Genomic DNA, 12,758 nt, shown 5'->3' on the forward strand with positions numbered 1-12,758 from the left:
AACAAAATATGTTTTTTTATTGTTAAGCATTTCTTCCATATCAAGATTAAAATAAACTTAAAACCAATTATCTACAATTATAACTTCAATCTTGGCATTAAATATTCAAATTTGAAAAAGTTGAAGATAAATAAATAATTTAAACTTTACATTTAGGAATAGAGAATTACAAAAGAATGAAAGAAAATACTTCGCTACTTTCCAAACTAACTTCTCTTAACCAAGACATATTTCAACTTAAAATATCTTTCCAAATTAAGGTTAAAACACAATTATTGATTAAATTTAAACTAACTATTTTTAAAATTTAAAAAATTGAATCTTTAAAATTTCTAATTTATTTATTTAAACAAAAATTAAAAAATCAACTTATCAATAGTTTAAACAATCTTTGTTTTAAAAGGCTACATCTATGAATGTTACAACCAATCAAACAACGCCACGTCATGAGAACATAACAGCTGTAACCAATAATAATAATACGTCAGTGATCGAAAAAAGGTTAGAACACTTTTCGTATCACCTTAAGCTAAGAGGCAGTGTATTTTTGTTAGAGAAAGTGTGCTGTTGTGACGTGTTTAAGCTATCTGTAAATACCAAAGTTAAAGATAAATAATGTGACATTTGCGTCGTTCGAACCTGAAACCTTTTGGTGTGTTTTAGCTACCAGTAGATGCCAGACTCAAAGGCGAATAATGTGGCATTGATACGGCTTAAACACGAAACCTTTAGGTGTGTTTTAGCTATCGGTAGATGCCGGGCTTAAGGGCGAATAGTGTGGCATTGGTGCGGCTCAAACCCAAACCGTTAGGCCTGAAGTCTAAAATCATAAAAGGCATATACATTACTGAACCAGGCGTAGCTTTTGTTGTTTAAAAATAATTATTTCAACGACAAGCTTTTGTATTTTATTTTAAATTTCTGATAAGTGATTATTTTTCCAGCAATCATCGATATTACACAACCAAGTTTCGAGAACTTTCGAAATTGATTCGCGAGATCGGAAACTCTCAAGAGTTCTTCAGACAACAAATCCATCAAAGATTAGGAAAAATAGCGACATCAAGTGGTAAATTAGAGAAAAATATTGGTAAGTAATTAAATTATCAATTAAATTAAAAGACAGAGTTAAACCAAATTAAATATTTTGTAGAAAGCTTTGCCGCGTTCTCAGCTACTTTGTCGTCGGATCAAATTCCCCCACCGCTAGGTGGTGTTCTAGAGTTCAATCACGTGACCTTGAACGAAGGTCAAGCTTACGATGGTAACAAATTTGTGGCACCTTATTCGGGCACTTATTTGTTTGTCACCAGCCTTGTTTTAAAGGAATCTTACAAGCGCAACTTTAACCCGAGCTCTGAATCAGATTTGTGCGTCACATTGAGGATAAACGAAATGACGAGCGACATTTTATTCGAGGAGAAAAACACGAAGTTGTTGATATTTTCATCGACGTTAATTTTAAAATTGGATCGCGGAGATCGCGTCAGTTTGTTTCTATTTGGTGTGACGTCACTAACAATATCGGAAAAGTCCCAATTTAGTAGCGTATTAATAAAGAGTAATTTTACGTAATTAAACATAGCTTGCATTTTAACAAAATAAAAGACAGAAATACCAGCAGTGTGGTGTAGTGGTTAGAACACTTTACCTCACTACATGAGGTCATGAGTTCAATCCCCACTGATCTCATGCTGTAGAGTCCTTGAGTAAGGCGCCATAAACGGTATAAACTCTTGCTGAGCCAGCACTTAATCAGCAGCATAATTATTGGGCAGTTATAATCTATAATATCCCAAACTGCCACAGGCAACTCGAGACTGGATCCCTACTCCCTACACAAATCACTCGTCTAACGTTTCGAGTTTACTGGCCTGCTATGACGTCATGTATATCTGACGTCATGTACACACGTAAAATCGTTTCCGTCTGACGGTGATTTTATTTTAGGTTCAGTTACAGAGGTGTATTTCTCAACCAATAACATTACACTAAGTCACGTGACATATGACGTAACAACGCCTATTTCTAACCCATCTAATATTACTAAAAATTAGTAGCCTTACATAAATGAAAAAAACAATTTATTTTAAAGGTGAAAGCAATAAACAAATATTTACCGTTACAGAGATTACTGTCATTTGACCGAAAACCGTATGCCCGAAAACGCCATTTTACCGACAATGTGACATTTTTATTAACCCCAGGTTACTCCAACCCTACTATTTGGAAAATGAATTATTAATATTTTAAAATATGTTAACTTGAATTTTGGTGAAAAATCAAAATTTTAGTTTTGGGCAATATTATTAAGTTAAATGGTTTTCGGTCATATAAGCGTATACCATATAAGGCAAGTGTTAATATAAAAATTTGGCAACCACAATTTAGAAAAACATCTTGAACTTTAAGAAAATATAATAATGGCAACTTATATTTTTTACAATTAATCTGAGTTAAATCATAATAATAAGTTGTTTGTTAAAAATAAAACAATCGATTTACAAGACGATTGTCAAAGGAACAATGGGGTTAGTAACAATTATTTTAAACAATTAAAATATTAGCAAACCAAACAGTTCATTTTAAGGAAAATATTATAATTAACGTACAAATGCCTTAGTGACCACTTTTTTTTTTTTTTTTTTTTTTTTTTTTGTATATATCTTTATCCTCGATGTGGGAAAGTCGAATGCGCGACTTAAACATTTATAAACAAAGCAACAACTTTTTAAGGAAAAAAGGATTTACTGCTGACATATTTGGTGTTATTCAATTACATTAAAGTTATTTTGAAAAAGTACAAAAATTTGGTTTAAAAATGTCCTGAAATTTTAACAAAAAATATAAAAAAGGCAAATTTTCTTCTACTCTCTTCTATCCCTGCTGTTGTCGTCACTACATTGGTACGATCTCTTTTCCGGTTGAGTGGGTTGCGTCACATATCTAACAATAGACAATTTGTTTAGTCTGTGACGTCATTTACGACTGAACATGAAACCATTGTTAGTTCCTTAAACTAGTTTTACATGAAATGTTATTTTTTTCCTAAATAAAAATACGAACCCTTGTGGATTTTTGGTTGGTGTCCAATTAATTACATTAACAGATCCATTTAAAATGTTGCCAGTAATTGTTCCATTTTGCATTGTGATGTTTGCATTTGGCATTGTTCCTAATAATGACGTAATAAATATAATTTAAATAATATAAAAAAACTTAATTAATTGTTAACCTTACCTCTGTTCTGACTGCTGGACTGTTGTTGGGCTCTTTGTGCCTCTAAAAGTATTCAAGTAATAAAATTAAATATAATTTAATATAAATTTGGTGACAAAATAGTTAAAAAAGTAATTTAATGTTAATAAACTCACCTCTAACATCAGCAGCAGTCCCCTCAACGTTAAATTGGTTCACCTGAGCGTTCAATATATTGCCCTCCATCTTTTCATTGTTGAAAACATAAGTTGGTCGATCATTATTATCCGACATTTTAACTTTTTACTACAGTTTTTACTACTAAAAATTAGGCAACTTATAAACTTGTGAATTCGAAAAACATCATTAGATATTGTTTGTTACTTATATTTAATAAACTCTGACAGAAAGATTGCATAAAACTGTCAGCTTCACTAATAACTTTACCAGTAGACAGTTTCCGGTCTGGCTGATATTGAATACCATAAGTGATATAATAATGGCATTATACAAATAAAATATTGTTATATAGAAGGGTAAAAGCATCTTTTAAACAGCATAAGAGTTAAAGCTGTATTTCAATACTTATATAAATGTGTTTTAATTGACCTCTTTTCGGTTACAACTCTTGTGAACTGGTAGCTATATAGCATTTCTGTTCTACGTAATCTTAATTTACTGCAATTTCTACAAACAAGTAATGTTTGCGTTAGTTAAAAGCAACTTTCACTTTACTATTATCACAATATTTCATCATTCTAGTTCCTACATACACTTAGTTCTTATGACGCAACAACACAAGTCGAAGTTCCGTTTTTTCCCGCAAAAATAACCGTGGGAAAATCCCGTGTTATTTTAACCTGGGGGAATACCCCGAAAATTCTAAGGTTTATTTTTGTATGCTAATACAAAAATTTCGTAAATTTTAAAACAAAATAAGTTAAATGCTGTACATTACAACTTTAAGGTTTTAAATGACTTTTATGTATTTATTTATTTATTGTAACAAATGTTTTATTGTTACGTAACAATCGCCAGTGTCAAATTACACAAATGTGTTATTGTTTATATATGGTATTGTCTTTATATGCCAATAAACACGCGAATACTATGAAAAATCATAGTTACCCTAAATGTATTTGCAAATATGTTATTTCCAAAGGTTTAACATATATGTACAGATTGTAATTCTCAACAATATCCTTTAAAAATTCATTTTAAAATCAAATCGTGTTATTTCTACTTGCAACAACACAATTGTTTAAAAAAACGTTTCATGCCTAATAGAACGGGTGAAATTAGTTTTTTTTTTAAGTAAAATCATCTTCTGATCTCTCACCCCCCATGTAAAAATATATAATGACGTATTAACGCCTTTTTCTCATCCATCTAATATCACTAAAACTTATTAAATACTGAAATAAAAATGTAGATTTTAAAATGTAGATTTAAATAAATGAAACCAATCAATTAATTTGGAGGTGAAGCAATAAACAAATATTTACAATTACATAACTGTTTGATTGTTTGTTGACAATAAAACAATCGACTAACGATACGATTGTCAAAAGAACAATGGAGTTATTACCAATTATTTTCAAACAATTAAATTATTAGCAAACCAAACAGTTCATTTTGAAGAAAATAGCATAATTAACGACCAGATTTTATGTACAAATGCCTTAGTGACCATTTATAAACAAAGCAACAACTTTTTTATTCAAAAAAAGGATTTACTGCTGACATCTTTGGTGTTATTCAATTACATTAAAGTTATTTTGAAAAATACAAAAATTAGGTTTAAAAATGTCCTGAAATTTTACCAAAAAATTTAAAAAAATTGATGTAAAGATGACCTAAAATTTTAACAAAAAAAGCAAGTTTTTTTTTCTCTCTTCTATCCCTGCATGATGTCATCACTACATTCGTGTGATCTCTTATCTGTTTTAGCGGGTTGCGTCACGTGTCTGTCAATAGACAATTTGTTTAGTCTGTGACGTCATATACGACGGAACTATCGCTATGGTTTGTTCCTTAAACTAATTTTACATGAAACGTTAGTTTTTTTCTATGTAAAAATACAAACCCTTGTGGATTATTAGGATTGGTTGGTGTATAGTTAATTACATTAACAGATCCATTTAAAAAGTTGCCAGAAATTGAACCACCTTCCATTGTGATGTTTGCATTTGGCATTGTTCCTAATAATGACGTAATAAATATAATTTAAATAAATTTGAAGTTATTTGAAATAACGTTTAACTTACCTTTGTGGTTACTGCTGGACTGTTGTTGGGCTGCTAGTGCATCTAAAAATATTTAATAATAAAATTAAATATTGGTTAAGTGACCAAATTGTTAAAAAAGAAATATGGTTAATAAACCCACCTTTAACATCAGAAGCAGTCCCCTCAACAATAAATTGGTTCACCTTAGCGTTCAATATATTTCCTTTCATTGTTTGATTGTTAAATTTATAAGTTGGTCGATCATTATTGTCGGCCATTTTACTTTTTACTAATGTTACAACACAAAGTTTTGGGCAAAATTATGACACTTTTAAACCAGAAAATAATTACAATTTTGTTTACCGACTATGCTTAAATAAATATTGGCTTAAATATTGCATAAAACTATCAGCTTTTTTTTTGTATATATCTTTATCCTCGATGTGAAAAGGTTAAATACGCGACCTAAACATAAATAACATCAGTTACCCCACCCAGTCTCGGGTTGCCTTTAGCAGTTTGAAATATTATAGATTATAATTGCCCGATAATTATGCTGCTGATTAAGTGTTGGCTCAGCAGGAGTTTATACCGTTTATAGCGCCTTACTCAAGGGCGCTACATCATGAGAGCAGTGGGGATTAAACCCACGACCTCATGTGTTGCTATGAACCTGGGAAATACCCTAAAATTTCTATACATTTACCTTATACGCTAATAAATCAAATTCTGCAAATTTAATTTTAAAAAATAAAAAAAGAAAGCAAATTTAAAAAATAAAAAAAGACTGCGCAACAAAATTTTAAAGGTTTAAAAACTTTTATGTCCTTGTTGTAACAAATGTTTTATTGTTACGTAACAATGGGCAGTGCCAAATTACACAAATGTGCTATTGTTTATAATATTGTCTTTATATAACAATGCACACGCAATAACTATAAAAAATCATAGTTACCCTGAATATATTTGAAAAATTTGTTATTTTAAAAAGGTTTATATACATGTAGGAATTATAATTCTTAACAATGCTTAAAAAAATATTTTATTAACAAATGGTACAAACAAAATTTTTACTGAAAATATCAAATACAAAACTTCTTGTTCAAGTAAACTTAAATAGATGGTTCGGTCGCAGAGTTTCTTTTTTAATTATGTTGGAATTTTTCCAACTTGCACGAGGATAACATTATTTTAAAAATTGGTCAAGTAGTTATGAGATATCGGGATTTAAAAGTGATAGGGAAAGTCCCAACGCTCGCAAGTCACGTGACGCACGACGTCATCGTCGTAAGATCATATGCTGGCAGACATAGGAAAATAACCTTATTTTGTCCTTTCTGAGCCGTTTGTTGTACTTTTTTTTAAATTTTTTTTGCAGAAAACAAACTTAACATAAAAAGCAAAATTAACCGTTTTAAACTTAAAGCACCCTGCAATAGGAACCCTACGTATTTCAGCTAGTTAAAAAACACCCGAAGAAAGACGTTAGTTTTGCCCAATAAACTATTTTGGGTACTTATTGTCGTCACGCTATTTGCATAAATAACAAGCTAGAATTTTGACTTCTGTAGAAGCTTAAAAACATAAAATAATATTCGCCTAATTGACAATTTTCCGAAAACTAAAAATTTATAAAACAACATTTTTTTAAAACTTGGGTCGAATTTTATTTAAAAATTTAAGTAAATTTGTCAAAATTGGACTTGGCCTCAGCAGGGTAGAATGGCGATTTAGTTACATTACATTACTAGTACCCAGATATGCATTGTATTCCTATAGAAAATAGCACACTAACTTTGGTTTAAAAATCCTTAACATCGATATTTATATTTATACCACTATATACTCGTTTTCGTATCATTATCTCCTGTGGTAGATTATTGGGTAACAAAAGTTTGCGTATGACGTCACAACGAATGTTAAATTTCCCTTTTGCCCACATATAAATATCGCGAGGTTTACAGAAGCAATGGATCAGAAGTAAAATAAAAATAAACTTAATTTCCAACGACTTGGTTTAACTTGCTAGGATGTCACTAACTGACAGCAGGAACCCACTGTCTAGTGGTTAGAAAACCCATTGTCTAGTGGTTAGAAAACCCACTGTCTAGTGGTTAGAAAACCCGCTGTCTAGTGGTTAGAAAACCCGCTGTCTAGTGGTTAGAAAACCCGCTGTCTAGTGGTTAGAAAACCCGCTGTCTAGTGGTTAGAAAACCCACTGTCTAGTTGTTAGAAAACCCACTGTCTAATGGTTAGAAAACCCACTGTCTAGTGGTTAAAAAACCCACTGTCTAGTAGTTAGAAAACCCACTGTCTAGTGGTTAGAAAACCCAAAAAAAAGAATTTAGTTTCGCCCAAAAAAATTGTTTTGGTCGTCACGGCTATAAGGATAATTAACAAGCTAGAATTTTAACATTTACAGAAGCTTAATAAATGCCAAATAGAATATTACTTAGTTAAATACAAATAGTATTTCTGTAGAATATATATCAATGGCATGGTAAAATACTTTTCTTAATATGACGTCATACTTAAAAAAAGTTCTATTGTTACGTTACAATTATCCGCGTCATTAAATAACAATCCAAAACTTAAAATCCTTAACTAAAAATTTAATTTATTTAAGTTTATTCTAAGATATAGAGCTTTAAAAATATTTTGCTGTAACATGCTATAATGGCAAAACACTTTTACAATACGAGGTTTAACGATATGCCAGGTGGCAGAGAAATTGTAACCATTCCGTTCATGGACTTTTACTTGTGTTATTTAACTTTATATTGTTAGTGATTTTTGTATATATTTATTTCAGCGTAGCAAATGCTAAATATTTTTGTGTAGTCTCAAATTTTAAATAAGACGCTGGGGTAGAATGCTAAATAAATAAACTTTTTAGCTTTAAATAATTTTATTTATATCAAATAATTGCTCGGCAACATTAATTAAATAGAACACAATTAAAAATTTGTTTATTAAATATTTTTAGTTGATTGTTCGAAACAATAAACGTTTGTTTATTCCTTATTAAAGACATTATTTACACAATTTTGTTAATTATTGAAGTAGTTCAAACCCATTCCACTTTGCTAAATATTAAACAATATTGTATTAGTTGGATTTTATCATCTTAATAATAAATTGCTTTTGTTTGGCAACAAGTCGAAAAAAGTTGAATTAAAAATATTTTATACCGATGGATCATTTCTTGGGTGGATCACCTTTTGGTGGATTCCCTTTTAGTGGGTCGTTTTTCGAGGGATCAAAGGGTTCAGCTGTGGTCATAAAACAAAAAGAAAATATTTAAAAAAATAATAAAGAAACGTAAATGCTTGTTTAAACTTACCATATTGATTTGAATTGTGACGATTTCCACTATAATTCGGTCTGTAAAATTTAATTTATGACGTTATAATAACAAAAAACAAATCGTCTATTTTAATTGGTCAATTTATATACCTTAAAGAAATAAACCGTACTTAAATATTGGCAGCATCGGCAGCGTGGTGTAGTGGTAAGAACACTTGTTACACCAATATTAGGCCCCCACTGCTCTGATGCTTTAAAGCTATTGAGTAAGGCGCTATAAACAACATAAACTTCTGCTGAGCCATCACTCAATCAGCAGCTTAATTATCAGTCAATTATAATCTATAATATTCCAAACTGCCTCAGGCAACTTGAGACTGGGTCGGAGTAACTTAGGTCACTCTATGTTGAGGTTGTGAAATTCGACTTTCTCACATCGAGGATAAAGATATATACAAAAAAACGTATACGTGTGTTGTCCTACTTAAACTGGTTGCAGCGATTGTCGTTGTTAGGATTCATTTTAGATTTGTTCACAAAAAGAAAGATAAAATTCTTCTCACAAATAATAAACTTACTGACAGTTATTTTTTTTGAAAAGCTTTTAGGCAATTTAACTTAACAATAACAAAATCTGTCGCTGATTTTCACATAAATCCAAGTCCTGGAATTTTTAAAATTAACAAAAGTTAGGCTTTGTATAAAGTAGTTCAAACAACTTGGTCCCACTTGTAAATAAATTATTAACAAGGGCTAAGCTTGAGTACCAAAGCGCTACATATCAGCTTTTGTTTTAGGAAATAATATTTAAAATAATTTGTGTAATATAAAAAGTTTTACAGTTTTTATAGGTCGTTAACCTTCAGGAAAACTCATATGCTCGACGACCGCATTAATAAAGTTATCCAGGCGTTTTATTCCACGGTGACTTAAAAGAATTAAAAAAACTGGTTTTTCTTCAATAAATAAAGGCAATCAACAAATGAAAGAACTGCATTAAGATGAACGCTTCTAAAAGGCGAGTGCTTTCTGCATCAATTAGCCGTTAAACTATTAAAGTAAACAAAATTAAACCCTTTTTTTACACTGGAACGAAGTACATGGAAATAGATGCTTATTTAACCTTATGTTTACCCTTAAAATTGCATGTGATGCAGCATGAAAATAAAAAATTACTAAAATAAAAGTTTAACATATATGTAAGGATTGTAATTCTCAACAATATTCTTTGAAAAATCATTTTAAAATCAAATCGTGTTATTTCTACTTGCAACAACACAATTGTTCAAAAACGTTTCATGCCTATAATAGAACGGGTGAAATTTAGTTTTTGTTTTTAAGTAAAATCATCTTCTGATCTCTCATCCCCATGTAAAAATATGTTATGACGTATTAACGCCTTTAATAAACAAAATATTGACATTCTACAAAACTTTTTAATTGTTTGTTGACAACAAAACAATCGATTTACAATACGATTGTCTTATAAACAATAGAGTTATTAACAATTAAAATATTAGCAAACCAAACAGTTTATTTTGAAGAAAATATCATGATTAACGACCAGGTTTTATGTACAAATGCCTTAGTGAGTATTTATATACAAAGCAACAACTTTTTTATTCGAAAAAAAGTATTTACTGCTGACATATTTGATGTTATTCAAAAAAAAAGTAAAAAAATTGGTTTAAAAAAAACGAAAAAAAACAAGTTTTATGTTTACTTCCTTCTATCCCTGCATGTTGTCCTCAGTACATTCTTGTGATGTCTTTTCCGGCTGAGTGGGTTGCATCACGTGTCTGTCAATAGAAAAGTTTGTTTAGTTTGTGACGTCATTTACGACAGAACTATCACTATTGTTAGTTCCTTAAACTAGTTTTACATGAAACATTTGTTTTTTTATATGTAAAAATACAAACCCTTGTGGTTTATTAGGATTGGTTGGTGTATAGTTGTTTATATTAACATCTCTATTTAAAAAGTTGCCAGAAATTGAACCACCTTTCATTGTGATGTTTGCATTTGACATTGTTCCTAATAATGACGTAATAAATGAAATTTCAATGAATTTGAAGTTTTTTTTTGTTTTTTTTTGTATTCATCTTTATCCTCGATGTGGGAAAGTCGACTGAGCGACTTAAACATAGAGTAACATCAGTTACTCCGACCCAGTCTCGAGTTGGCTGCGGCAGTTTGGAATATTATAGATTATGATTGTCCGATAACTATGCTGCTGATTAAGTGTTGGCTTAGCAGGAGTTTATACCGTTTATAGCGCCTTACTCAAGGGCACTACGGCATGATAGCAGTGGGGATTGAACCCACGATCTCATGTGTGGTGTAGCAAGTGTTCTTACCACTACACCACGCTGCCGGCTGTTATTTATTTTTTTTTTGAAATAAGTTATTTGAAATAACGTTTAACTTACCTTTGTGCTGACTGCTAGACTGTTGTTGGGCTGCTTGTGCATCTAAAAATAGTCAATAATAAAATTAAATATAGGTTTAGTGACCAAATAGTTAAAAAAGTAATATGGTTTATAAACTAACTTTTACCATCAGCACGATCCGTATTGTCGGCCATTTTACCTTTTACTGATGTTACAACACAAAAAGATTTTTGCAAAACACTTTTGAACCAAAAAAATTATGACACTTATTTTAAACTAGAAAATAAATAAATTTTGTTTACTGACTATGCTAAAATAAATATTGGCTTAAGAATTGCATCATTTTTTTTTGTATATATCTTTATCCTTGATGTGGGAAGGTCAAAAGCGCGACCTAAAGATAGAGTAACAACTATTACTCCGACCTAGTCTCGAGTTGCCTGTAGCAGTTTGTAATATCATAGATTATAATTGCCCAATAATTATGCTGCTGATTAAGTGCTGGCTCAGCAGGAGTTTATACCGTTTATAGCACCTTACTCAAGGACGCTACAGCATGAGAGCAGTGGGGATTGAACCCACGATCTCATGTGTTGCTATAAACCGGGGGAATACCCCAACATTTCTATACATTCACCTTATACGCTAATAAATCAAATTCTGCAAATTTAAAAACAAAATAAGTTAAAGGGTTGGCAACAAAACTTTAAAGTTTTAAAAACTCTTATGTAACAAATTTTTGTCAAATTACACGTTCGTGGCATTATTTATAGAATTGTCTTCATTTAACAATGCACTCGCAATAACTATAAAAATCATAGTTACCCTGAATATATTTGACAATTTTGTTATTTTTAAAAAGGTTTTATATACATGTAGAAATTATAATTCTTAACAATGTCTAAAAAAAAAATTATTAACAAATGGTACAAACAAAATTTTTACTGAAAATATCAAATACAAAACTTATTGTCCAAGTAAACTTAAACTAAAAGCACCCTGCAAACCCTATTTATTACAAGTTGTTGAAAAACACCAAGAGAAAGAAGTTAGTTTTGCCCAACAAACTAATTTGGCTACTTATTATCGTCACTTTTTCTAAAACAACAATTCATTGAAACTTGGGTCGAATTTTATTTAAAATTAAAGTAAATTTGTCGGAATTGGACTTGGCCTTAGAAGGGTAAAATGGCGATTTAGTTACATTACATTACTAGTACCCAGATATGCATTGTATTCCTATAGAAAATAGCACACTAACTTTGGTTTAAAAATCCTTAACATCGATATTTATATTTATACCACTATATACTCGTTTTCGTATCATTATCTCCTGTGGTAGATTATTGGGTAACAAAAGTTTGCGTATTTTCAATAACGCAAGTTATAAAGAATATCCTTACTGCAACTAACCAATACCAAATTTAACGTTTAAATATTTTTTTAAGCTTGATAAAAAAGATTTTGCCAACTGACTGCACCCTGCAATAGGAACCCTACTTATTACAATTTGTTGAAAACACTTAGAAGAAAGAAGTTAGTTTTGATCAATAAACTATTTCAGGAGTCCCACGTCATTGCCACGCAATTTGCATGGATAACACACTTGAGATTTGACTTCTCCGGAAACCTTTAA

General features: G+C 30.6%; 2 protein-coding genes and 1 long non-coding RNA gene across 4 annotated transcripts; all 3 read right to left on the minus strand.

The window, feature by feature from the left end:
- Positions 1-2,067: 2,067 nt before the first annotated feature.
- LOC145743150 (uncharacterized) lies at positions 2,068-3,927 on the minus strand. Its single transcript, XM_082561056.1, has 4 exons — positions 3,375-3,927; positions 3,241-3,282; positions 3,067-3,175; positions 2,068-2,946 (listed from the first exon to the last, which is right to left on the minus strand). The coding sequence occupies exons 1-4, from the start codon at positions 3,490-3,492 to the stop codon at positions 2,868-2,870; spliced, it is 348 nt and encodes a 115-aa protein (XP_082417182.1). The 5' UTR covers positions 3,493-3,927; the 3' UTR covers positions 2,068-2,867.
- A 721-nt stretch (positions 3,928-4,648) lies between these two features.
- On the minus strand, positions 4,649-5,930 carry LOC145743440 (uncharacterized). The gene is made up of 4 exons (XM_082561398.1): positions 5,587-5,930; positions 5,466-5,507; positions 5,285-5,399; positions 4,649-5,165 (listed from the first exon to the last, which is right to left on the minus strand). Exons 1-4 carry the CDS (start codon positions 5,702-5,704, stop codon positions 5,096-5,098), a joined length of 345 nt encoding a protein of 114 aa, XP_082417524.1. The 5' UTR covers positions 5,705-5,930; the 3' UTR covers positions 4,649-5,095.
- Positions 5,931-10,301: 4,371 nt separating this feature from the next.
- Positions 10,302-11,399, minus strand: LOC145743550 (uncharacterized). 2 transcript variants are annotated; one of them, XR_014281022.1, is made up of 4 exons: positions 11,289-11,399; positions 11,162-11,203; positions 10,652-10,766; positions 10,302-10,531 (listed from the first exon to the last, which is right to left on the minus strand). It is a non-coding gene; the product is annotated as an uncharacterized LOC145743550 (long non-coding RNA). The 2 variants fall into 2 exon arrangements; XR_014281021.1 differs by having other exon boundaries at positions 11,283-11,399.
- Between the last annotated feature and the right edge of the window lie 1,359 nt (positions 11,400-12,758).

Source organism: Corella eumyota, chromosome 2 (assembly GCF_963082875.1).
Source record: "Corella eumyota chromosome 2, kaCorEumy4.1, whole genome shotgun sequence".
NCBI lineage: Eukaryota > Metazoa > Chordata > Ascidiacea > Phlebobranchia > Corellidae > Corella > Corella eumyota.